Source organism: Lissotriton vulgaris, chromosome 7 (assembly GCF_964263255.1).
Source record: "Lissotriton vulgaris chromosome 7, aLisVul1.2, whole genome shotgun sequence".
In the NCBI taxonomy this organism is placed as follows: Eukaryota; Metazoa; Chordata; class Amphibia; order Caudata; family Salamandridae; genus Lissotriton; species Lissotriton vulgaris.
Genome location: NC_141695.1, coordinates 1,359,043,098 through 1,359,070,798, shown reverse-complemented (window position 1 = coordinate 1,359,070,798; position 27,701 = coordinate 1,359,043,098). Strand labels below are relative to the sequence as shown.

At 43.2% G+C, this 27,701-nt stretch overlaps 1 protein-coding gene across 1 annotated transcript in view; it reads right to left on the bottom strand.

The window, feature by feature from the left end:
- The window catches only part of LOC147703693 (syntaxin-1B), a 410,801-nt gene that overhangs the window by 68,840 nt on the left and 314,260 nt on the right, over nucleotides 1-27,701 (bottom strand). The window contains exon 7 of the mRNA XM_086932048.1: nucleotides 26,495-26,568. Coding sequence (XP_086788174.1) covers nucleotides 26,495-26,568 — 74 coding nt within the window. The remainder of the gene's footprint in view (nucleotides 1-26,494; nucleotides 26,569-27,701) is intronic.

Sequence of the window (27,701 nt, the reverse complement as noted above, 5' to 3'; positions counted from 1 at the left end):
AATTGATAAAGGCAGGCTTTTAAACATCCATATACCGTCTGCCAGGCACCATGTGATGCCTGGCACACAATGTATGGATGTTTTGGGGCACCACATGGGCCCCCTGGCCCCATAGCGGAGGCCCTTGGGGGACAGGAGCCCTACTGGGGGCCCCCAAAGCCCCATTCTGTCTGCCTTTACATGGCAGTCACACCGCCATTTAAAGGCAGAGGTAAAAGGGACATTGTAATCCCTACAGTGGTGCCTCTGCAGACACTGTTTCATTGTAGGGATTATGCTCTGACTGATTCTCCTACAAGCCCCTTAAGCCTGTCGTAGAAATTAGTCGATACCTCCATCTGCTGCACTCCGACCGACAGTGTCATTATGTGGCGGTCGGTCTGCAGCCTCAGATGTTGGATGGACCACCACCGACTGCCTGTCAGTCCCATAGTGTTAAAAGGCAAGATTTCAATATAGTTACAGAAGCTATTTTTTCATTGGTTTCAGGGAGTCCAGTTCTAAATTATTATCTAAACTCTTCTAGAAATTGAAAGAAAGAATTCTCCAGTGGCAAACAGGGTCATACTCTGAAAAGTTCTAAAATGTAGTGCTCCTCAGACTAACAATTGCTTACACAACACTTTTTTATTGTGCCTTGGTCCTAGAGTGAAGAACACAGTTAATCGGAGTAACAGAAAGGAATTATTATAGGTGGTTTCTGACTGCACAAAACCGTTGTCGTTTTTTTTCTCACTTCTCTCTACATGTTAGTGAAGTATTTTGATATTAGCAGTATACTCCAGTTGCATCATTCAAAGCAGATCAACTATCACACTGACAAGACACAAACATGGCAAAAAAAGGCTGGAACCATGTTCAGTCTAAGGTGCATCTTACGACTCCTTAGGAGTATACAGTGATAACATGGATGTTGTCTCACATCTTGAGGGGACTGTCCTGCATAGAGGAAGAATTGATACAGTAAAATATTTTCATCCAGATATAAACAAGATGCTTACACACATACACCTGATCAACCCCCTCACGATTCCAGTGTGTACCTAGCACTGTTCTCTGGGGTTCACCCATTCCTGTTCAAAACCTGATCAACCTAAAAAGACACACTTGCCAACTCACCCCTGACACCTAATGCACTTTCAAGCAAGAGGGATCCCATTTAATACAATGATCTTAACACTGCTTATTTATTTTGACAGAGAGTCATAAGCTGGGTATGTCAAGAAAGTGCCTCCAGGCAGAATGAGATGGATCTCACCAGACAGAAGGGAAAATGACCTTCATAGGAGGCATGACATTTATAGTGAGTCTCTCTGTGGTATACTCACCCTCCTTTCCAACTTGGTTAGAGAAGATACAGTGTGTCTGGCCAGGCTTCAATAATATAGGCTGCACAGAACTTCCTGCCCTGTACCTGCATCAAGAGGCTTACAAAAGCATGAGAAGTAGCTGTTGCTGCCCAAAAGATGCTGCAATAAGTAAATGTCTTAGAAATACCATCAACACTGCCAAAACTCTGGTGAAATGGGCAAACAAACACTGCTATCAGAGAATGAATATTTCAAATTTTGCAGCCTTTCAAAGTAGAAGAGGTTATCCATTTAGCATCCAGCATGGAGACTTCTACTGCCAGTCCACTATTGGCTGTTTAAGCAATCAGATGCTCTGATAATGCTTGCCCATTCCATAAAGGAGTTGTATTGCGAGTGCCCCGGTAATTAAGATTCTGTTGCAAATAGGAGCATGAGTCCAAATCCGAATTACAAGTAGTGTTCACAGTGTGCAGAGGCCCAGCAGTTTTACAAACGTCACCAGTTAAACTCTGTAGAAATGTGTATGTGGGGAAATGTAATACACTGAGTGTACAGCTGTGAACAGGGGAACATTTACTGTATATCAATGTTATTCTCATAATGACTTGGTGAACCCAGAATGGGGAGGTAATCCTGCACTGGAGAAAAAAATGAACCCTCCTGTATGAATATTCCCCCGGATGATTTTATCTCCTGGGAATAAAGTGGCCCTCGCAATGAGGGCCAACACATTCAGAGTACTGGAAGCATTCCCATTGTGGAGTGTTTCGGCCAACTTGACTAAGCATATTGATATCGCGATTGATTAAACGTCTAAAGCGATTGAATGTCAATGGCGTCTTGGTGCTAGTGTCAAAGAACTGTCTACTGAGTATTCCAGAACCAAGGCTTACTGAATACAAAGTTTCATATTCAGCCAGAAAATAGCCATGTTTTAAGCTCCTTCCTAAATCTAAGCAGATTAGGCTGGCTTCTCAGATGTTCAAGGGGATACAGGGTTTTATGAGCTAAGCATAGTGCCTAAAACATGACTCTTTACTTCACTGGAAGCCAGTGGAGTGTTCAAAGAGTCTCAGCCATGAAGTTGAGAATGACATTCAGGAAAAAATTATTCCATGATTTACATTAAATTATTTATGCACTGTTGCTGTGTCAGAGATAACAATCTGGAGAACCGCCTCCCTTTTGTGGAAAAAAATGCACAGTGTGCACAGAATACTTCACCACCAATTGCTAATTCCCCTGCCATCGGGGTTTGCTACCAAAGAAAGAAAGGCTGACTATCAGGCAACAAGGTCTGTGATGTGTGTCGTAGGAGGCCATTAGCTCAATGGGCTGGATAGAACCCAGGAAAAGTTGTTCATTCAAATGAGGAACCAGATCTCAATGAGAAGGTATCATCGGGTGTGTTAAGATGTACCAAAAGGGGGTAACTGATCATTTTTATAAGAATCCATGAGGGTTCCCGAATCAGAAAAATAATTGATTAATAGATATGATATCATTCTGAGGTAGCTGAAGAGACCGAGTTAAAGTAACGGTGTCATTTACTTTAGTGCTATTTTCCAGTAGAACTGGTTTTTTTTCGAAACACATGATGCTGAGGGAAACATGTTTTACAACCCAGTGATAACCACTCAGTGCCTTGAACACATAGCTTTTACGATGCATACATTTACCATGCATGTTTTTTTGGTGCTTTTACAATGCATACCTTTGCCACGCATGGTAAGTCTGTCTCTGTGTGTGTGTTTGTATGTGTATACATTTAAGTCATTGGGGTGGGTAGGAGTATAGGGTTGTAAATGTGTTCTACGGGTGTCGGGTGCATACAGGTATTGGATGGTAAGGGTATTTTAGGGTTTTGGGGTAGGTAGAGGCACAGGGTGGTAAGGGTAATTAGTAACTGGGGTTTTGGAAGTTCTTCCCCATAACAAATAATAATAATTGTTTTCTTTTTTAAAGTGTGGAGTTGGGGTTCTCCTCTACAAAAAACACATACAAAATCTCTCTCTCTCTCTCTATAAGTGCAATGTATGCATTGTAACTAGGGCTCCGGTTTTATGGTATTTATTTTTTTGCCATTTCCGTCTTTATTTTTCGGGCATTTTTTCTGTATTTATCCACATTTATTTTTGCCACAAGCAAAAGATGACGCTACAGCTAGTATTTTTCCCCACATTTATTTAAATTGACAATGCAACGCGAGGAGCTTGTAAATAAGCCCCAATCTGTGATCTCTGTCGAAGGCCTGGAGGCAGGTCATGTTGGGTCATTAGATTCCTGCTTGGGGAGAAAGGAAGATTGCTGTTGGGTAGAACTTAATCCCCACTCTTTGTTCCTGTTTAAAAGATTTTAGCCTTTTGGTTTGAATTCCCATGATACAAACGTGCAGAGTTGTGTTCAGTGAACAACCACAGCGTCCGTTGAGATTGATGCAGACCCAGCGCGCGTTCATTAGCCCTGGGTCTGTGTGTCACTGGACGGCCATGCTGTGCCTGGGACTACTCACTGGACTGGCGCAAGCCTAGAAGGATCCTATCACTGATACGCGTTGACAAACCCCCGAATTATGGTAGCTTGCGGTGGCTCGCGGCTAAATTCATGAGCCTGCATCCACTGACTTGCAGAGAGACGCTGCTTTAGTAATTAATGGAGCCGTCCTCGCCACACTCCAAGTTGGGACTCTGCTTCCGGCCCCGGCCCAAGTAAGTACTAGCTTCTGTAAGCTTCCCTTCCCCCCATTCCCTCACTCTCCTTCCCTCACTCCCCTCCTCTCCCTCCCCTTCCCTCACGCCCCTTCTCTCCCTCCCCTCCCCTCACTCCCCTTCCCTCACTCCCCTTCCCTCACTCCCCTTCCCTCACTCCCTCCGTCACTCCCCTTCTCTCACTCCCTCCCTCACCTTGCCTCACTCCTTCCCTCACTCCCTCCCTCACTCCCCTTCCCTCACTCCCCTCCCCTCACTCCCTTTCCCTCTGTCTCCCTTCCTCTACCTCCCTCTGTCATCTCACCCTGCCTGTGTGTCAGCCCAGGCTGCTTCCCGGGCACACACACACAGCCGCCCCGCGCACTTCACAGGTCTTTAAAAGACCATTTGCATGTTAATAGGGCTTTTGTATTTCACCTCTTCTTAGGCCCACACAGAGCAGCAGAGTCTCCCAGAGTCGCGCTCCGCTCTGGTTGCAGACAGTCTTTTAAAAAAAATGTTCAGCTCCATCCAACTTCCCAAACCAGGATGTTGATCAGCCTTAACTGCGGATCACTAGGTAAACATAGAAGAGAAATTTTCGATCTTCTTGTCTCGGAGAAACCCGCAGCCCTCTTTCTCACAGAGACATGGCTTAAAGATCACTCTGGCCCAGATATTGCGGCCGCTCTCCCCGACAATTACACCTACGTGGGGAAAAATAGACCAAAGAAAGAAGGTGGAGGTATAGCCATAATCTATAACAGACTACACTCCTGCAAATGGGAAGACTCTGCAATGCCTAACTGTGAGGCCAGTCTGTTCAAACTTCCGCTCTCTCCCAACTTTACCCTCTTTGGGCTACTGATCTACCGCCCTCCGGGCCCGGCGAATTCCTGGGCAGCCTCCCTTCCCGAATATATAGCACCACTAATTCAGACCTCAAAAATTTTTCTATTATCGGTGACCTCAATTTGCACTTGAATGACCCCTCATGCACTACCAGCAGCAACCTTTTACAGGATCTGGCTGCTTTAAACATTTCTTTACACAACTCTGGCCCCACGCACAAAGCAGGGAACCTTCCGGACCCCATCCTTTCTAACTTGGAGGCCATTGACTGTAAGGCTCCCTCACCCATCATATGGTCTGACCATTACATGGTGACATTTACTATCAAACTAGGTCAGCAACTTAACAACTCCCAGAACCCCGCAGAACCCAGGCTATCCAGAAACTGGAATAAATTGGACTTAAACAAATTCAACACCTGTCTCGAAAATACTAGACCTCTCATGGAAGACACTAGCACTGCAACGTCTGCCTCTATAAACATCTGGCTTACACAGGCTGCCGATGCATGCCTACCTCTGCATATGCTATCGCACAATCATCATAATCCACCTGCACCCTGGTTCACTGAAGCCTTAAAAAAAGAAAAAAACATTTGCAAAAATCTAGAGCGCAAATGGCGCATAAAATATGACTCATGCTCTAAACAAAGCTATAAAGCCGCTTTAAAAAAATACCACTCCCTATGTAAAGATGCCAAAGCTGAACATGTTAACCACACTATCCTTGAAGCAAAAAAACGCCCAAAAACACTCTTCAAGGTAGTGCAAAAACTCTCGGGAGCACTTTGCCAGCCCAAAGCTCCCTGTCTTAATACATCTCAATGCAATTCATTAGCTGAATTCTTCATCGCCAAAATTGACACCATCTATTCCAATTTTGGAATCTCATCCCACCGTCCTACTTTACCCAACTCACCGGCCCCAAGCTCATCCCTCGAGCAAGAGACACCAGATGACAACGGCCCCACTCACTCCTTGCCGACCGCCTCCTCTCCACCCACGCTTCCCGTGACTCTATGCTCACATCTGGTACCTGTCCTCCGATCGCTTCGCTGATCGACACATGGGATCCACTCAACATCGAAACCCTCTCTGATATCATCAGTAAAATTAAATCCGGTTCCCCGCTAGACCCCATTCCTCCCCAAATTCTAAAAAAACTGGACAACGCCTCCCTTGAACTCATCATGGAGCTTTTAAACTCCTCCCTAAGAGAAGCTACGGTACCCTCCGCATGGAAACATGCGATGATAATGCCTCTACTAAAAAAGGCTAATGCTGATCCCAGCATTCTAGCTAACTTTCACCCCATCTCGCTTATCCCAGTATTTTCTAAAATTTTAGAAAAACATATTAACTCTCAACTTTCCACCCATGTTGAGCTAAGCGGAATCTTACATCCATCACAGTCAGGCTTCAGAGCCGGTTTCTCAACGGAATCTACCTTGCAGAGAGTCTCAGAAAACACCCGTTTCCGAGTCGACAGGGGGGAAACCGTGGCACTCATCCTGTTGGATTTGAGTGCCGCATTCAACACGGTTTCCCATCCCATCCTCGTTAACGCCCTCCGATCATCGGGCATCACCGGCTCTGCTCTCAACTGGCTTACTAGCTTCCTATCCAACCGCACCTTCCAAGTTTTCTCTTCCTCATCTGCTTCCCAAACCTTTACATCTGCGTATGGAGTACCACAGGGTTCCATCCTGAGCCCCTTGCTCTTCAATTTATACGTCAGACCTCTGGCGTCCATTGCGGAGCAAGCTGGGCTCACAATTTACTCCTACACAGATGACACCCAGATCATCTACTCCCTCTCCTCTGACCCCCATACCCCCTCATCCGCCCTCTGTTCAGGACTGAGCAGTATTGCAGCCTGGATGTTGGACAACAAACTCCAACTGAATGGGGGAAAAACAGAACTTCTTCTGTTTGGACATAATACCACTCTATGGGGACCCCAACACTGGCCCGCCCAAATGGGCACTCCACTTACTCCCTCTAAATCAGCTCGCAACTTAGGAGTGATCTTTGACGATCAGCTATCCATGAAAAGCCATGTGATCAAAACTTCTTCCACCTGCATCACACTCATCAAATGGCTGCGCAAAATCATCTGGATGCTGCCTCTGGATACCCAGAAAACTGTTGTCCAGGCTCTAATTACTTCTAGACTGGACTACAGTAACATCCTTCTCCTGGGCGCCAGCAAAGAGGTAACCCGAAAACTTCAAACCATTCAGAACATGGCGGCACAACTACTCTGCAAACTACCAAATACCGCCCCCACCTCTAACTCCCTCCGCACACTTCACTGGCTTCGCATTGAAAATCGCTCGAAATTCAAAGCACTCTGCATTATGCACAAAATAAATAACGGTTCGGCCCCACCATATCTCACATCTTTGGTCCATCACCACTGTCCCCCCCGCACTTTGCGTTCCTCCAACCAACACCTTTTCTCAGTGCCTAGAATTAGAAAAGCCAGAATGGTAGGTCGTTCCTTTGCCTGGCTAGCCCCTTCACTCTGGAACTCTCTCCCCCTTCAGTCTCGAAAAGAACCCAATTATCTCAGATTTCGCAAACAAGTGAAACATTGGCTATTCAACATGTAAGCTTCCTCCCTTCTGCCCTTCCCTCTCTGTTTGTTGAGTTAGCGCCGGGAAACCTACGGGTAGCTGAGCGCTTTACAAATTTAAATATAATCGTGACATTGTTAGAATCCATTAAAAACCTTTGACAGGGCAAAATGTTATGTGTGACACCCGATCTTATTTGTAAAGTGTGAGTGTGATTATTGGAGGCGTTGTTTAGAGCTCAATGAGGTTGTGTTATCTTTGCTGCATTGTGCGGCCAGCCATGAATGTCACCTGGGTAAAATAACTAAAATGTGTAATATCGGTTCCAAGCTCTGCAATACTCATCCCTTTGCCACTGCTCTGATCCTGCATTGCTGAAAAGCAGGAAACTTCTCAACACTAAAAAGAAAAAGCAACAAAAAAAAAGATTTGGGGTTTGGCCTGTTCAGCTGCAGCGCCATTAAGCTTCCGCACACGTGCGATTTATAAATAAAATGAACATCACATCATAATATTTTTAAAACAGAAAGGTAGACATAAGGTTGTCTTATGCACAGGATGATGGTGAATTATTTTAGCTGACAGTGTATGGTTGACTAAACGTTGCAATTCATAAACTGTTTTCACAGTTAGACAGTTCTTGTGGGCTCGTTATGAAACTGCGATGTCGATGTTGATCAATGGCTATGGGGACAGGTTAGAGCAATGTGGAAAATGTATTTGAAAACTTTTGTTCGAGAAATCAACGCATGGCTGTATATAGAACAATCGCTTTTAACCAAACCCAAATGCAGTTAACTCTATATTCATATGTCAGTCTTTAAATTATTTTTTTTAAAACACGGGTGCGATGACTGGAAGGTCCGCGGGCCGCCAGGCAAGGCTTGCCGGGCCGTACTATGAGTACCCGTGTTCTAGAGGAAACGGGCCGTCCCGCCGAACTTAACAGTACGGTAAGGTTACAAGGGAAGTGCCCTTCAATTTCTGGTGCTCTGCTGCAGTTTTAAAATCTTCTTTTTCTAGTTGCTTAAATGGATGTAAATTCTGATACTTATATCCTGTCTCCCTATTATGCGTTGCTTTATTTTGCTTGTGAAAGTATCACTCATGGTAGTTGAAATGTCACTCTTATTTACATAGCAATCTGAAACCTTGGCAGCTTGAAAGTCCGTCCTAATCGAACTCTGGCAGGGGCTCTAAAAGGGGTGAAATAACAAAGCAGCCTCATTAACAAATAAACTTTCAAAGACCTGTGAAGTACTTGGGTGCAGCGGGCAGCTCTGTGTGCACACGGGAAGCTGGGGAACCTGTCACCTCTTAAGCCTCTAAGGAAGGTGAGACACCAGACGGCAGCACAGCAAAATATATTAGTATTTTCCCGTTTTTATATATAAATACAGATTAAGGAAAACTTGTTTTCCGTCTGTATTTATATGTAAAAATCCGTAAAAACGGAAAACCGGGAGCCCTAATTGTAACAAATGCGTGTTAAAGGCATGCGTGTTAAAAACATGCATTGTAACCTCATACAACAGATAATAATGCTTTCTTCAGATATGCAGCAATGTATATAACTAGGCTTCCAGGGATGGGGCTCACACATTTGTCAGTTGTTGGAAGATATGAAAAAACAGTCCACTCAGAGAAAGAAGGTCTAAAAATCTAAGGGCCATATGTATCAACACATTTCCCCATAGACACAGAATGGGCAAAACCCTTTGATACATCTGGCCCTAAATGAGCAAGGCCAAAAATAGGCCAATCTCTTATCTCTTAATACTCTGGAGCGTCTAGAATATATGTGGAATTGGTGGGAAGGCATACATCATTTTCCCTGATAAATTAATAAGAGAGGACTGCTAGAAAATTGTTCTAATATTGTGAAAAGTCCACCTTGGGGCTATGGATGCGGTTACCTTTGACAAAGGTGTTCATGAAAGCAAACTCCCAGATTTGGAAGATTGGTTGTATTATCATTTGACACAAGAAATTCAGCTGAGAGCATCTACATCCACATTCACCTTTCCTACCACATGGGAAACAACGTAAAAATTCTGTGCGGAAAGGCACAGCCAAAAAATGTATCTGTACGATGACATAGGGAAGGAGACAGGCCCCTCTGACCAAACTCAGGCAGAAAAGAGAAGCTGTCCTGCATGTTAGGAACTGGGAAATGTTTCTTTGAAGAGCGTCTGGAAAAGTTTCAGAAAAATAGCTTTGAGTTCTGCACGGTTTACAGTAAACTTCTTTTCTCCACATCATGTAATTTAGACTTCATTCATGATAAAATTCCGATCGAGTAAGCACAAGAAGAACACAAACAGACCAAACGATGTGTGCGGCACATGTGATTTTGTGCTATTTATTGTCACAATATTCGTCCTCATGCCAAAAATAGATGTGAAGAAGCATTTTGTGCTATAAAAATGTAATAGAAAATGCTGAAGGCAGCATTTTGTATAATTACACTTAATTTTGTGTAATTTGTTTTTGTCATTTTGTTCAATTTCTGCAAACGATAATTATGCAAATTTTACAAAGAAGAGGCTTAATCACAAACAAACTTTCATATGAGTACATTTTCATGCATAACTTTACTCTTACACTCCTCTGTCTATGGATGGGTGTGTGAGCGGTTGTAAGGATGTGTGAGTGAGTGTATGAGTGTTTGTGTGGGTGTGTGAGTGGATGTGCGAGTGGTTCTGTGGATGGTGTCATCAGTGATGTCATTTGAGATGTCATCAGGGATGTCATTGACCAAGTCATGGGTGATGTAATATGTGATGTCACAAGCAGTGCATTGCTCGGACTTAAGTTATAGTTAGCTCAGATAACGATCACTGCTGAATTTCTCTGGTTTTGTAAGAGTGAAACGTGAGCCTAACTATAACGTCCCTGGAACCTTTGGTATTTTCTGTGGATTTCTTAGGTTTTTTAAATTCTATTTCCTAACTATAACATCCCTGTAACTTTTGTTTTTTCAGTCAATGTCTATCTATCTATCTATCTATCTATCTATCTATCTCTCTATCTCTTGATATATATATATATATATATATATATATATATATATATATATATATATATATATATATATATATATATATATATATATATATACTCAGCAGTCATAGTTATCTCAAGTAAATACAAGTCGTGCCCTAAGGTAACTATAATTTGCACCCCCACACAGTTTTCTCATCAATAATTTCACTGCAAATGTTGCAGATATTATCAATGATGTCATAGAAGATGTCATGAGTTATGTAATATGTGGGGTAATTAGCAGTGCATGGTGAAGGTGTGAGTTATAGTTACCTTAGGGAATGAGTTATAGTTACTTGGAATAACTATAACTGCTGAATTACCATGGTTTGTGTGTGTGTAAAATCTAAATCTAACTATAACAATCCTGTAACCTTTGTTTTTTTCAGTGAATTTCTAAGGTTTTTTTCAAATTGTATTTCCTAAATATAACGTACCCGTAACCCTTTCAGTGAATTTCTATGATTTTTTTAAAACTATTTTATAACTATAACGTCCCTGCAACCTGGGTGTGTGAGTGGTTGTGTAAGCAGGTGTGTGAGTGACTGTCTGTGTGGGTGTGTGAGTGGGTATGGTAGTGACTGTGGGTGTGTAAGTAGGTATGTGAAAGATTGTGTGGGTGTGTGAGTGGTTGTGTGGGTGTGTAAGGGAATCTGTGAGTGGATCTGTGAGGGGGTGTGCAAGTGGTTTTCAGGGTCTGTGAGTGGATGTGTGAATGGTTGTGTTGATGTGTCAGTGTGTGTGTGAGGAAGTGAGTGAGTGTGTGAGTAGGTATGTGGATCTGTGAGTGAGTGTATTTTTTTTAATTGGGTTCTGAATCTGTAGATCCAACCAAATCTGGGAGGATCCAGGGCAGATCAGCATTCCTTGATATACAAATTTGTTTTTCAGTTAATATCTTGAAAAGTACTGAACAGATTTACACCAAATAAAAAGCGTTCTTTCTGAACCAAGAGCTACCTTTCTGCCAAAGGTGGTGTAATTCCATCCATCATTTCGGGCTGTAGTCATTTCTAAAATCTTTATGGAAATACACATGGGAAAAGCACTTTTTTTTACCACCACCCCTCCCCCCCCATTTTCTCAGCCCTCACTTGACGGATTGCCCCTAAACTTTCTATGCACAACCGGAATCACAGCACACCCTTTTTTAGGAAACTTTCATGAAGATTCGTCAAACAGCACCAAAGATATAGGCAAGTCAAAAAATGCTTTTCCTAAAGGAACATGTTCCTAACTATAACAACCTACTCACATATATATCCATAGATCAATGTATCATTGATTCAATTTGAGAGTATCTTCCACTGTGTATTTTTCTGCATCATTTTCCGGGATCCCAATAAATCGCAGGTGTAATCTCGAAAACACTGGTTTTCTAAGTATTGAATCTTGAGCTGTACCTTCCACAAGGCTTTCTGACAGAGCACTACTTTCAGCATCTAGCTGCCTTTCTTCTACTTCTGTATTTTCTCAGATAACTTCAATAATTTCAGATCTAATACGGCTAGCTTTTGTTCAAGCTGCCCAGTTCTTTTTAAAAAAAATCATGTACCTTTTTGTCTTCTTATCATCCTAAATATGGATTGTAGCATTTGTCTAAAAGAGTACAATAAGTGAATCTTCTCTTCTCTCATTTCCTTCCATTCTGTCTTATCTGGGACATCTGGTCTACTTCAACCCTTGTCTGCCTCATAATCTTCAGAAGTTAATGGATGTGCATGTCCTTGTTCTTCCTCTTCTGAAAGATTACTAGCATCTCTATCAAGAAACAAGGGGGCACTCCATGAGTCACTTTCACCTTAGTGTCCCATACATATTCTACAAATTAAGCCTGTGCCAAATCTCTCACTTTTAGTACCTTCCTGCAGGCAGCAGATCTGGTTTGGGACTCAGCAAGTGGACAACATTTGTTCTTCAATTGAAGGCCAGTCAGAACGTGCACGCCAATTCAATTTTATCTCATGCAATCCTACTATTTCACCATGGCAACCATCCCTGTATAACTATTTTCTTCCCTTATTCTTGAACTTGCTTCTTTACTTTGATTTACAGCTTTCATCTCTGTCTCGTGGGACTTATGTTCCTGAAAGGCATGTTCTCAACCTGTGTAATAGAAGTCCATTTTGTTTAATTTCGGAATCTTCTCCAATCAGGCCAGGTTAGTGTTTCTAATTGTCAGGCGGCTTTACATCTCTTTCTAACTGTGGCCAGCTCACATCCCATGATTTTTCCATGTTTATATTGTTTCATAGCCTCTTGTAGATCTCCTTGCAGGCCTTCTGGGAGGAAGTACATTCTCTACAAAACGGAGTCTTTTTGGGGCTTTAGCCTTATTGCATAATAGGGATGCATTATTTGCAGACCCCAGAAGCCCAGAATTCTTCAAAGTCCAAGACTCAAAAGGGCGAAACCCTAACATTAGGGTGGATGAAGCTGGGTCAATGGTAGGGCTGCTTCCAATAAGTGCAATTTTCTCTTTTCCATTAATTCATGATTTGAAATTCAGTTTTTCTGTGGTGCTACCGCTCTATTTGACTTCTTCCTCTCCCCTTACCAGGGTCTTGCATTTTTCTTTGGATGACTTTCGTCATTGACTTCTATTGTAGCAGAGGCAATTTCAGGTGGGAGATAGCTAAAATAAAGCTGTTTCTTGCTTCAACAATAAGGAGTCTCCCGCCTGAATCGGGTCCTTTGGCATGTAAGAGAATGGCTCAGTTAACATGTGGCTGCAGCAGGAAAAAGCTTATTTACGTGTTTAGAGAAAGAACAAACGCGGAGACTTGTCAGTGGAGAGTTATTATACAGATTTGCCCAAACTGCCCCAGTTGTGGAGGTGCAATACACCATGGCACATGAATAATGGATCCGTCTTCATAAAAGCAGGGGCTGCTCAGGTGGGATTGTGTCCCCTGTGATTCACATAACTTAGCTTTTTTACCAGAATTGGGGTAAACAGTGTGCTGTCCCAGTAAATAATTACCCTGATAGTCTGCTCGAAACTTAATATTATTCCATTATGCAAAACAAGGCAATGAGGAGTAGTCTTCTGGGGAAGAGATGAACTTTCTCAGAGTACAGCTGACACACATCTGTGCCTGAGAAGTCCCAAGGCGGGTCTGCCTGGTCCTTGCTCTGTTAGTGCATCCACGACATGTGAGTTGAAATTGTGAAACTCTCAAGTTTGAATAAGCCTAAATTGTCATGGTCGCACTTAGACAGAACACAGGCATTGGCACTAAAATAGAAGTGGCCCAGCTAATCTGATAGCTGAAAAAGTAACCCACAATTGCAGGTCCAGGCAGTTTTGAACTTGTAAAGACACGCTGTATAGATGTTTTACAAGGTATGGAAGACTGCATGCATTTGGGCTTGCTACCTGCAATGTTTTTTTTAAATATCCGGGAAATCAACAGCAAGAAACAGCCCACCAGACAAAGTAAGGCACACAAGCAGTGAAAGAAATGGCACAGACACTGAGCTGTCAGACCATATAGGCCAGTAGAACCCTGATAAGTAGTGAATCTACATCTTCCTAACTGAGAAAACAACTTAAACCTTTTTAGAAAATTACAGTAATGAGTCTCTCGGGAGGCTGGTGATAATGTGGCGATGGGAGACTGGATGCTTGGGACTGGAAGAGATAAGGGGTGATGGGTACATTAAGCAAGAAGATTCAGGAGGTGTGTCTGATACCAATCACTGTCACCAGTCAAAATCACCTGTAGCATCTTTCATGTCATTTTCACTCTCAGAGATGGCACAGGGGGTATTATTGATCAACCTCACTCTCCATCCGTAGGTGCGTAGATGCCTCCTAAACACCTGGGAGCCCACTAACCTAAATTGTCATCAAACACAATGGGTGGCCCTTGGGCTTACAGTAGCTGAAAGAAATATAGCACAGCTCTGGGAGCAGTATATGTGCCCAGGATTGTAGACTGCAAAAAAGACCTCAAATGGTGCATGTACAGGGAAAAGACAGCCATATAGCTCGATGTTACCCCCAAAAATGGTCCACAATTTGTGACCCATGGAACTCTTATCGGGGGAATATATGTAGCCCACTGCATAGCATCGACTTTGATGATGGCCCTACTCCATAGCATCCAATGGAAAGTAATGTGTTTATTTATGATCACTATTTGTCTCTATTGTATACACACATGCCAAATCCGTTGTACTGTATGTATATGTTGATGACTGTTAATAAAAAGAACTATAAAAATAAAAAGAACCCTTCTTAAGAGTTTGCCCCACTCGCTGCACAGTGAGCATACACCCTCACATTTTGCTCACCATATATGGTTCAGGATAAAATGATGCATCTCCCTTATACAAGAGTTTCTTTTTGGACCAGTACAAGGTCACCCTGAGATAGTCCTGCTGCTCTGACTCTCTGTTTCTGTTCCACATGATTTCATCCTCCTCTCAATACTGTACTTTTAATTTTTTTATACATTCGATCAAAAGTACCTAAACATACTATGGGGACCAGTCCTGCTGATATACTGGTCCTCACAAAGATAGTATTTGTCTGATTCTGACAAGCTTTACCAATGCTATGAGGACCGAGCCGGTCCCCACAGGGTCGGGGACAGGCAGACAGACAGACACAGACAGACACACACAAGAACACTCTTTATCTGAGTAAAACAAGACCAAAATAACAAAGAAATCCAACATACACAAGTCAAGATATGAATTTTTCCAGATTAATTGAAAACGCTTTGCTTAGAAGTCAATAGCTTCAACTGGGGCTATCTGGTCCCGCTTGGCCAGGGGAAATCTAAAAGTTACGTCTGACCGCAATGGAGCGAAGCCCGGATACAGGAGCCACGCAGACCTGCTGAGAGTACCTTGTATGCGTCGATACTAGGGGACGATGCGTTGAAATATGGAGGTGATGTGCTGGATTCACAGGCGATGTGTCGGTTTTGAAGTGGGGCAAAGTCGTTGATATATCTACGTCAAGAGCGCTGTGCATCATTTTCGAGGTGTCGATGTCGAACCGATGGGCTGAAGGCAATGCGCTGGGCAGAGTCTGGGCCAGGGTGTCACAGACATCGGCGATGTGTTGTCCGAGACTCACACAGCCGCAGTGAGGCTGCATTGTAAGTCAAGGTTGTTGTGTCATGCACTCGGCAAGCGGTTTCCACAGCTTCAGTGCAGGCAGCGGCAAAGTGTTGGTTTCGCAGAGAATGCGCTATTTCCAAAAGACGCTTCGGTGTAGATACGTTGGTTTCTTGGGTTGCAACATTACTAACTTCCAAGGGTCCAGGACTGGATTTAGCACCACTTGGCAGAGCAGGACTCACAGCAGAAGAGCCCGTGATGGTAGCCAAATGCAGGTGAAGTCTTTGATATCCCCGTAACTTCAGTAACAGGAAGCAAGCCAAAATAACCACTTGGAGAACCTTTAGCGATGCAGGATGTAGAGAGTAAAGTTCCGTCCTCTCACTCCCAGGCAAGAAGCAAAATGCAGCAGGCCAAAACAGCAAAGCAAGTAGCAAAGTGGCAGTCCCTCTTGTCAGTACAACAGCTATTATTCCTGGCAGAATGTACTGAGTCCAGAAGTGTTCTGGGTATGTGATGTCAGAGGTCCAGTACAGACGTAGGGAGACTTCACAGAGAGGTCTTTGTAGTGCACAAGACCCTGCCCCTCTTGGCCCTAGACACACTACAGGGGGGTATGCAGCTCTTTGTGTAGGGAGAGGTAAAAACCCTGTTCAGGTGCAAGTGTCTGGTTCTCCCTCTCACTCTAGCTCTCGAAGACCCATCGGCATAGTGAAGGGCCATCCGCGGAGCCAGCTCTAGTGCGGTTTGGCCGCTGCCACCGCACCAGGTGCCGACTTTGAGTGAGTGCACCCTGTTTGCAAGTATATTATGGTTTTAAAAGCACCGACTGCTACGTTACTTGCCTCCAGCAATTTTCAGGCAACAATACAAATGTCAAGATAACTCTGTTGATTAATGTTCTCACTGGAGAGAGATCAGAGTTTTGTCTAGTAAAAGTTTTGACTCATCGTTATGTAACACAGAGGGTTAATATGTTGGCTGCAAAGAATGTGTACCATACAGATCACAAAGTACATATACTGTCAATAAGTCAGTGGGTTACTGCTTTTGTCAGAGAGATCCTTTTGTTATTTTTCAGTTTATAAATTAAAATCCTAACATAGAACAGTAAGCTTTTAACTGTCATCAAAAAGCAAACTGCAAGATATAGATTAGAGTGTTATGATTTCTTCCCATCTTTGATTATCCTAATTTTGCAACAAAGGGTTCATATGGGTAGAAATCACTTCTTATTATAAAAGAGAACCTCTAACCATGGTGTTATGTTTTACATTCTGAGTTCGTGCCTCTCCAGGCTAAGCACTCTTAAACCATACTGCCTACCAGAGTGGATGACATGTGACTCTTACACCGCATAATCCTCTGTTTTATGTAACATTTCCTACACACTGATTTACACACGTATGATTGATTGTCTCTGTATAATGTCTGTGATGTAAAGTGCTCTGACACCCAACACTGGTATGAGTGATGCTATAAAACAAATTAAATGCATCTGAGAGAGAATGATTATGGAGACTTGTGGGACACTGTTAAAGGGTGGTAGTAAGGGAATCCGTGGCAGAGATAGTCATTGAGGGCACCAACAAACATTGTCGCCCTGGACGCCACCAGCAACTTTCTAATAGTGGAATTTTCCGACTTTCTATTTAAAAACCAACTTCACTAAAAGATGTGTTGTTAAATTGGGAGTCCAGAGACACCAAACTGCAATTTTCTATCTCCTTCCAATTGGAAGTTCCACTTGTAAGTGTTACAAGGCATCTCCAATACTAACGGAGAGGACTTGCAGTAGTGGAAAACAAATTTAGCAGTTTTTCACTACCAGGATATCTAAAACTCAAAAGTACATGTCCTATCTTTTAAATACACTGCACCCTGCCCATGGGTCTACTTAGGGCCAACTTTAGGGGTGACTTATATGTAATAAATGGGACAGTTTGGGCCGAAAGGGTAGTTTAAAATTGCACTCACCGGGTCTGCAGTGGCAGGTCTGAGACAGGTTTGAATGCCTACTCATCTTGTGGCACAATCCGTGCTGCAGGCTCACTAGTAGCATTTGATTTACAGGTCCTGGGCACATGTATTGCACTGTGTTAGGGACCTATCAGTAAATCAAATATGCCAATCATGGAGAAACCAAATTCCATTACATTTTAGACACAGTACATGCACATTAGCACTAGCCAGCAAAAATAAAGTTCAGCACACAGTCAAAACAGGTCAGAAGACAAAAAGAAAGGCAAAATCATGCCAAAAGATGCCAGGTCTAACAGAAAGGAAACCATATATTTTGTCTCAATAGACATTTTTAGTGACAATGTCATGGTGAGGTTCATGTGCTGGATCCACACCACATCTCCCTTAGCCTAGTCCTCTCCCACAGAGCGGATGTCTTTTTCTTTGAGAGGCTGCCAATGCATTCTGTTTCTTGTGGCTACTGTGTCTTTGGATTCTCTTTACACGCTCTAAAACGCTCCAGAACTGGGTGTTTATGAGGCTGATAAGGGTCATGAATGTCGTATTCTCAGTGTGTGCCTTTTTCACCAAATAACAAATGTACTGTTTGATGGAGGATTGGGACTTGGTGCTTCAGAAAACAATTACAGATAGAAAGTCAGCAGGATTACGATTCTTTCCAGGTTTTTCCACAAACTAAAAATGTTAATCACAAACAATCATTCTAGGATTCATCTTTTGCTATGTTTTGGTATTTTGGCTTTTGTTTCTCAAAAATAGTGATCAGGACTTGGTGATCTCTGATGACACTCATAGACTTATCCTAAAAGAACAACTGAAAATGTTCACCCGTCCACACCAACGCTAAACTCTTCCACTCAGTTCCAACGGTATACCTTTTAATGACTTGTCAAGGTCCCGCTAGTTTCATTATTGAATCGTCTTGAGCAGACCGGACTAGGTTTATAGTGGGTGGCTATAGCTCATAGTCAATAGGGAAGGGAATCAGCATGACTTCACAATGCAGTGCAGAATTTATTGGTTTGTTTCCGCGATGCTTCCTGCAGTGTCATCATAACATTCTTGATACCACTCATACATGTGTCCCCGTTAGGTGCCTCAGTCAAACACTGATGGCTGCACAATAACTTGCCATATCATGGAATGAGCACAGTAAATACATATTTTATGGTGGGGTGCTGATGCAAGTGCGTTCTCTTTCTCTAGGTGTGTGAGATTGTCTTCATGCAACAAGATGTGCCAATGAAACTTCAAATCAGGGTCACTTTGGCTTGTGAGGCAGTTGCAAATCTTAAACAATGTGTCATAATGCTCTTGTTTGTTTTTTTCAAATACTAAAATGTTACTACTATTATTGACAATTGAGGATTTTATTTTTTTTAATTTGAAAAGTTTTATATGGCGCGCACTAGACCTTGGAAGGGTATCAGAGCACTTTACAAATGTTACATCAAATAGATTGCTTTATACAATAGGTATAAAAATATGAGTAGATAGTAGGGAAAGCATACGTGATGTCACACATTAGTAGTGGGTCTGGGGGTACTCAAGAGTGTGTTAGCCATTGGACCTTAAAATCGGGAGTAAGTCCTGTTTGGTGAGCTGAGTCAAGTTTTGGGGTCGGGTAACAATTTGTTCATTAAAAACTGTTTGACTTCTTTTTTGATGGAATTGCTTGAAGGGTTCATTCTGTGAACCGGGGGCAGGGCTTTCCAGATTCTAGGTGCTAGTCCAGAGAAAGTATGGTTGCATGTTTTCTTTTTACAAAATCTTTGCTGTTTTAATAACCAGGTGCTGGTGCTTCTCGACGTTCTGCCACCGCCTGATAGTTTCAGCTTATCGGCTAGATAACTTGGTGTTCGAAGTGCAAGGCTATGTACGTCAGGCAGGCGATTTTTAGCTGAGTTCCTGCCTCATAAGAGAGCCAGTTCAGTGCCTTTAGATCAGGGGAGATTTGGTTGTTCTTTTTAGAGCTGGTGATAAGTCTAGCGGCAGCGTTGATAGAGGCTCTTAGTGGATCCAGTCTGAATCTTGGCAGACCACATAAGGTTGTATTCCCATAGTCTATTCTGGGTATCACTAGAGTTGCACTGCTGATTTGAGGTTGTCCGCGTCTAGGAGGGGTCTTAGTTTTCTAATAATCTTCATATGAAAGTTTACTCCTCTGGTGGCTGTACTGATGTGTTCATGCATGTTCAGATTTTTGTTGATTGTTATTCCCAGAGATCTTGCTGAAGCTATGATGTGTGGTTTGCAGCTGAAGGCTGTTAAGTGTTTCTTCCATTCTTCAATATCGACATGTCCTCGTGGAGGGCTAATTAGGAGAAATTCAGTTTAAAGCGCATTAAGTTTGAGGTGATTTCTGCTCTGCCAGTTATGGGTTTTTTGCAGAGTTGTATTGAGTGAATGGATATGGAGGATGCCGTAAATTACTTTTTGCATTTCTTCCTGAAAATCCTCTGCTACACACAAAACGCCAAAACTAAGGGCCTCATTTATGAGGAATCTTGCCCAGTGCCGGCGCACAATGGGCTGCCATGCTACAACGCTGGCACCCTTGTACCATATGTTGTGGGGCTGATTAATTTTGTGCAGAAAGGGAGACATTCATGCACACAATAAATTAATTCAAGTAATTTCCTCTTTGTATGTGTTCTGCAGGATACAGCATACTCAGAAAAAGGAAAAAAACAAGGAGAAATTAAAACATTTTGCCTTGTTGCGCCTTGCTAACGCCAGCCCAGATTCTGACGCATTCCCAGGTTTACAATTTCACGTAAATCGGATAATGCTTCAGATTCCATGGATGTAGCGTGGGAGCACCCAGAGCAACACCCGTGGAATGCCCCATCATGCAGTGTTCTGAGTGAAAGGGGCACTTATTTACAAGGCCATGAATGGCCACGTAAAGTGGCTTTGCGTGGCCATGTAAATATGGCACACTGCGCTACCGGAACGTCATAAATGAGGCCTTAAAGCACTTAAATCAAAATGTGCCCCTATGAGTCACAAACGTTATTCTATAAGGTGATGACTCTTGTAGTCCAACTAGGTTTGCCACATTTTGCAGAAAAAAATGCTGGCCATTTCTTCATGTTTTCAGATTCAGAAAAGATTGGGGGATGATATTTGAATCCAAATGTGGTTAAACGTATCCGGATTTTGTTTTATGCGGCAATTCTTTCTCTCTTTGTTTAAAAAATAGCTTTATTAGTTTTTACAGGGTTTCTGATTTTCGTTTTTTTTTTCACTCTTGACATGAAAATACACATCGTACCACTAAAATAGTGGCAAGAGCACAACACAGATTAAACTAATGATAGCCCTTGCTGAGATCAAACATGTTGAGCTTGTTCAGCTAATGTTTAGTGTCCTCTGTGTGGGAGGTGGGGGGATCTGTTTCTGTTGATGCAATCTTTGAATGTTCTTTGTCCACAGATTCTAATCACTCCACTAGATACCCTTTGGGGACTGGGCCATCAGGGAACCCCAAAGTTTTGGCCCTACCACCAGCTCAATGTCTTGCTGCAGGACAGTGTTGATCTCCGCATCTTCCTGATGTTGAATATTGAAAGGAAATGGCCAAAAGTGTGGACCAACCAGCCTTACAAAATCACCAATATTTAGGTTAATTTACCTGGCCTTCAGTTTTCTCAGGTTTTCAAAAAGGTTTGGGACTAATTTGGTAACGTTGTAGTCTGGGGAGGCTAAAACCCCGAATCTGCAGCTACTTCAATGACATAAATGTCAAACTTGCTCTCATGGTCCCCATGAAAGAGAAGGAGGGTGTGAAAGTAATTCTTGCCCTGGATGATTTATTTCGAGCTACAGGATAAGATACTCTCATTTAATGGTTTTAGGCGTACACTTTTGCTCAATATAGCAATCCCGATTTTAGTTATGACATTATGTTGGCCCCTGAATCAACAAGGAATGTAATCTTCTTCCCCTTAGCCTGAATGTCTATCCTCAACTCTCTTATGCCATCAATGGTTTTCTGAAAGCTCCTGTTATGCCCCTTTTGGCCACTACAGCTCTGAGGTTTCATTTACTCACACTTTGTCCCTCACCATATATTTAGTGTGTTCTCTGCTGTCAATGTTGCTTTTTGTTTCAAGATTGGAAATAGCTGTAGCTTGCAAAATTGGTTTCTGTGAGCTATTTAGACAAACCTCTTAATTCCCGTGGACTTTCATGTTAATGTCCACCATTACGACTACGTGCTGCTGTCTTAAGATAATCAGTGTTACGTCCTTTGCTTGTCTGTAGCCTTCATCAATTTGTGTGTTCCAGTTAGTGAACCGATGGTGAGTTTTGGCTGTGGGAGAGTTTTAGTGAGTTCTGGCTGCCTTATGAATTGGCAATACTGGTTGTTACCTTAAGGTATTGATTTGTATAAATCTTGGCTTCCCTGCAGGCTTCATCAGTTTGTGTGGTCTAGTTGGAAGCAAACACAAAGAGATGATGACGGAGCACTGAAAATGTTCTCACACTCAACCTCAGTTACTATTAGATCTGGTCTGAATCCATCATTGTTCTTTAGCTCACTTCACCACTCCAGTTCAGTCTTGACTCTTCAGACCTCAGGACAGTGGTATTATGGATAGGTGATATGGCGCCACTAAGAAGAATCACACAGCAAATCTCACTATATCTCAAGTTCCTGTGACAGTGCTGTAAGGTGTGGAGAACCACCAACCTACAAAGAAAAAAGCCTCAGCTAACATGAAATAGAATTCACTCCCCAGCACATGTCTATTATAGATAAGGTTTCCCAGTTTAGGTAACATACACAGTTAACAATATATAACAGATCAAAAAACGAATAAGATCCTCTCTTTCTTCTTTAGTGTTTATTAACGTAGGCCTTCACAACAGCTTCCAACAGCCAACACGTGTTTCGTCGCGCATAGGGAAGTTGTCCCGCGACTTCCTCAAGGCTGTATAAGTATAAACATACAAAAAAGGCCATTGTATTCAATCAAAGCACAAGTAGTTTGATTAATTTTCTCAAAACGCTTGTATGCACAGTTACCAGTATTCTGTAAATCCATGCACAGGGTGGCTATTCCTTATGTAGATACAAAATGCCTCAAATCATCACAAAATAAAAGTGAAAACCAAACGAAAACACAAACAGTATTCCTTAAAATACGGCTATAACCCAAAGAGGGTCCTCTTTGGGTTAAAATACGGCTATAACCCAAAGAGGGTCCTCTTTGGGTTATAGCCGTATTTTAAGGAATACTGTTTGTGTTTTCTTTTGGTTTTCACTTTTATTTGGTGATGATTTGAGGCATATTGTATCTACGTAAGGAATATCCACCCTGTGCATGGATTTACAGAATACTGGTAACTGTGCATACAAGCGTTTTGAGAAAATTAATCAAACTACTTGTGCTTTGATTGAATACATTGGCCTTTTTTGTACATTTATACTTATACAGCCTTGAGGAAGTCGCGGGACAACTTCCCTATGCGCGACGAAACACGTGTTGGCTGTTGGAAGCTGTTGTGAAGGCCTACGTTAAAAAACACTAAAGAAGAAATAGAGGATCTTATTCGTTTTTTGATCTGTTAAACATTGTCAACTGTGTATTTTACCTAAACTGGAAACCTTATCTATAATAGACGTGTGCTGGGGAGTGAATTCTATTTCAGTCTTGACTCAGCCCAAACTGACAAGCCAGGTCTTCCCTGGACCAGAAACAAGCAACCTGGGACTGGTTTCGGGGTAACACCACTCATCAGCCAGGCTAACTTTAATCAAGTGGCAAAGTGAGCATCAGACCCAGGTCTGGGCATACCCTTCCAATTTAGGATGAACAAAGCAAACACAAAGAGATGATGGACGGAGCGCTGAAACTTTTCAGACACTCACCCCCAGTCACAATTAGATCTGGTTGAATCCATCATTATTGTTTACCTCACTTCGCCAATCGCCACCCCTGCTCTAGTTGGAAGCCTGGGAGTATGCTGTATTTGGAAACCCTGACTAGTTCTGGCTTTAGTATCGGATACGCTCCATCTTTTCAGGTGTTCCGAAGAAAAGAAGATTATAGTGCTTGATATATAAACTTGGCTTCTCATTTTGTTGCACGAGGATTCAGTGTTTGCTCACCTTTCCCTTCTAGACCTACAACTCTCTTCCCCGGCTTATGCCCGAATACAAGTAAAACTCGGGATGACGCTCCACTGTACACTCATATTTTTGGCCCACATAGAATTGCAGGTTTCTCATCTTTACTTCACCGGCATTACCAGGAGGATCAAAATTCAGGCGCAGTTCCAAGGCAGGTGGAATTCATACCAGGTAAATGGCCCTTTAGAGCAAAGAATGTACAGCAATCTTGTATCCCTCACGGCATGACTTGTTACTTAGCCATTAACTCGTAAAAGCACAACATGGGTTGAACGATAATGCACAGAAACAGTTGCAAAAGTACTTCTGTGGCGTTACTGTTAAGCACGCGATCGCCCCCGCACCACAGGGTGAGACCTTCTAGTTTCACTCTTACCAGCGAGGCATCTGTGATTTCTTGCATGTGTGCAATATTTACAATTATGGAGCTCTTAAGACCTGTTATTTCATTTGGGATAGATTCCGAGGGCATAGGTCAGATTACTGAAGGAACACAACCCCCCAGTTTGTTCACGGATGCACAGTTTAATTAAAGATGCAGAGTTTCCAAAGAAATATGCTAACTCCGTTTTGGAGCACCTGTGGCTTGATTGATGGCGATAACCACGGCTGTTAGGACACCAGTGCTTAATTTGAGCCGGTGGTTTCCAGTGGTCAGCACTTTTAAAAATATTTTTTTAGAGTTTTATATAGTGTGAACTCGACCCGAAGATATCAGAGCACTTTACATGAGCACTAGTTATGTTACAGACATACATATTTATTTTTGGTAGGCACAAAGAAAATTAAGTGATTTGCCCAGAATCCCAGGATGTTGAGCCAAGCCTTGATCCCGGTTCTCCAGCTTCGAGGTTAACCGCTCTAGCTGTTATGCTACCAGCCAAGGCCGGTGCAGGTAAGAGCAGTGAGATGGCGGGGAGTAGACATGCGACGACGAGGAAAAAAGAAATTGAAAAAAACATTTACCTTGTACTCGCTGCACCGCCAACATGGGTCACTTCTTCACGGTCAGTCTCTGCACAAGGGCAAGGCCACTTCTGCACTGTCAGTCTTTGCATGCAGGCAAGATCATTTCTGAACTGACAAAGGAATATTTATGTAGGTTTTGCGTTGACCTTGCGCCTGGCAAGGTGGCATAAGGGAGAGCAAAATCTAAGAGGGATTTATCAGAGCACGCAAGATCCCCTTGCGTGGCCCTGCATGGCTTGATAAATCGGGGTAACAGAACGCCGCGCAAATCGCTGCGTTGCGTTACTATGCCAAGGGAATGCATTTCACCCATGGATTTTGGAACATTCCCAGATTTACCAACACTGGTAAACCTGGGAATGCGTCAAAATGCTACACCTCCCCAGGTGAGGTGTAACGAGGAGAAATATCTTTATTTTTCCTCATTACTTCGTCTTTCTATGTGTGCCGCTTTCTGCAGCATGCATAGAAAGTGGAAAATTCCTCTTAGGATTGTGGTTTTAAAAAAAATGTTTTTATTGCATTTTGAATCACAAAAAACACAAACGAAAATAGATAAAAATGAAAGAAGCAGATCACATAGACCAAAATCAGTTTTGAAACGCAGAATGTCGATACATGATATAGTGGCGAGCGGGGGAAGGGGGGAAAACATAATTCTTAGGATTGTGTTTGTGAAGGGACACCTTCCTGCACACAAACAATCCTGCTAACAATACAGGCACCCTTGCAGGATGGTGCAAGCGAGGGTGCCTGCACTGGCACTAGGCAGCACATTGTGTGCCAGCGCTGGGAAAAGACAGGAATGCGCCACATAATGTTAACACCTTGCGTGTGGCCCCGATTTTCCCCCGGTGCTGAACATTCCTATCGCGGGTGTGGTCATGACGGAATGGTTCCGTCATGAGCACAGCGCGACCGATGCTCATGACAGAACCGTTCCGTCATGAGCATCGAAGGGGTTAAGTAAGGTGTATTCCTGACCTTTCTCTATCATGCAGCTGGCAAAGGTGATTTGCTGCTCTGTGCTACGTGATAATTTCATAAATATGGTCCTCAGTCTACGCATGAGGGCAAAGTCACTTCTGCACTTTCCGTCTCTGCATGAGGGTATGGTCAGTATCTGCACGAGGGAAAGGCCACTTCTGCACAGTTAGTCTTTGCACAAGGGTGGCTTTTTAAAGGGGGCTTTGGAGTCCCTCATGGTTGGATGGTGAGCTCTGTGACACCAGTAGGCCTGCACCTTTATCAGATCTGACTTACGTAAGGCAGTGGCATCTGAATGGACCACCGCCCGAGTATATGCATCTTGGTATACATATACCCTTAGGCACCTGGCACAGATCTCCTGCCCTTCTGTCACCTCCACAGAACGTGCTCCTGCATCATTCCCTCCCCTGCACTCACTAGCTTCAATCCATCAGGACATCTAGCCTCTCCTGTCTTACTGGCTACCTCAGCTGTCTCTCTTTACAATCCATCATTGCAACTCTCTCCTCTTTTCAGATGCTCAGTTGTATTGTGAGGTTTTATGATTTCTCTTTGTGAAGAATAGCTATATAAAATTCTAAATACATGTAAACATGGAGATAGAATTAGTTTTGCTTTCCATACGATGCTGTTCCCTAATCTTTTACTTATTTTTTTTGCTGCCACTTTATATCTCTCCCCGGTTTAACGAGTTTTATTTGCTAGCTCATTAACAAGACACTCCCAATGATATGTAGGCTAGGTGGCCAGCTAAGGAAGGTACATATTACTCATGCAACCCATGCACAGTTTGCCTAATTGAAAACGTAGTAATACCCGCCCAACATGCGCTGCGCAGCGCAAAGCGATGGCTACTCACGTCATCGGTAAAGATGGCCAGCTTCCCACCTTCCAACATGTCCTCCAGCTCCTCGTTTGTCGTCGTCCGCCCAGCTGTAGAAGAGGGAAAATGAATGAGAGATTGCCCACAAGTCTGACGCTCCCTGGCAGGGGGAGGGGCCTCTTCGTTCAGGGCCCCTGCGTTCAGGGCAAAACAGAGAGAAATGCTTTATTCATGTAACTCAGATGGTCTCAACTCAATATGGCCCCTCCATGCCCACAGTCCTTCATGCCAAGGCCCAGTGTGTGACCGAGCCACATATAGATTAAGCCATCACTATGGTTTACATGCTTTATGCTCCATGCTGCCTGCATTCCTGACAGTGACATTTTCTAAGGTTCGACCGCCAATACCTATCTCAATATTTTGACAGCATTAACAATAGAAAATACACCCAGACACACCAGGACCATTGGGCTGTTTCAAAAGCCAACACCCACTTTAGGACTTTGTTTCTGAAAAAAAAATCCAACAGGCGGTCATCTGATGGCTGCAGGTTGGCATTAAAGCTTCAACAAAAGTGATCCCCCCACATCAGCGGACATACTTTAGAAAATATGATCCTGACATTCTGATGGGCCTCTCTAGACTGAGCAGAAGTTTCACTGCAGGAAGGAACATGTGAGGCTCAGGTGCTCCCCCACAGCAGACGGGTGCTGGACCTTTCACCCAACTCAAAATGATCACCTGAGCAGCCCTGGTTGGGTTGGATTCTTGGTTTCCTGTTCTGTTGTGTTCCAGCAGTCATTAGTCTGGACAGTTAGCTTGAGGGCTGGATCTGTCTAGTAGGGTCATTGTGGTGGATGTGGTGCATCCAGGAGAAACGCAAATGGCAGATATCCCTCGCAACTAACTCGGGGTTCCCATGCTACATTTCGAAGTGGGGTTGCTGCTGGGTTTCACTCAGCTTAGCCTCAGCCAGCTCTGCCACTGCAAACCTTTGACCTGACAACACATCCGCACTAAGGTGCCAGGTCACCCTGGTGCCCACATGCCCTATTAACAGACAGTTAGACATCACTTTTGTTTCCCTTCACACCACTGCAGTCCTGGGAAGGGGAGCGTTCAAATGTTTCTGAGGCACAGGGAGAAAACTCCCTGCTCTTCAGGAACTCTTGTCTTTGCAGCGAAGCCTCCCTGCTTAAGATAATGATGAGCAGGCCACTCCAACATGGCCCCCACATGG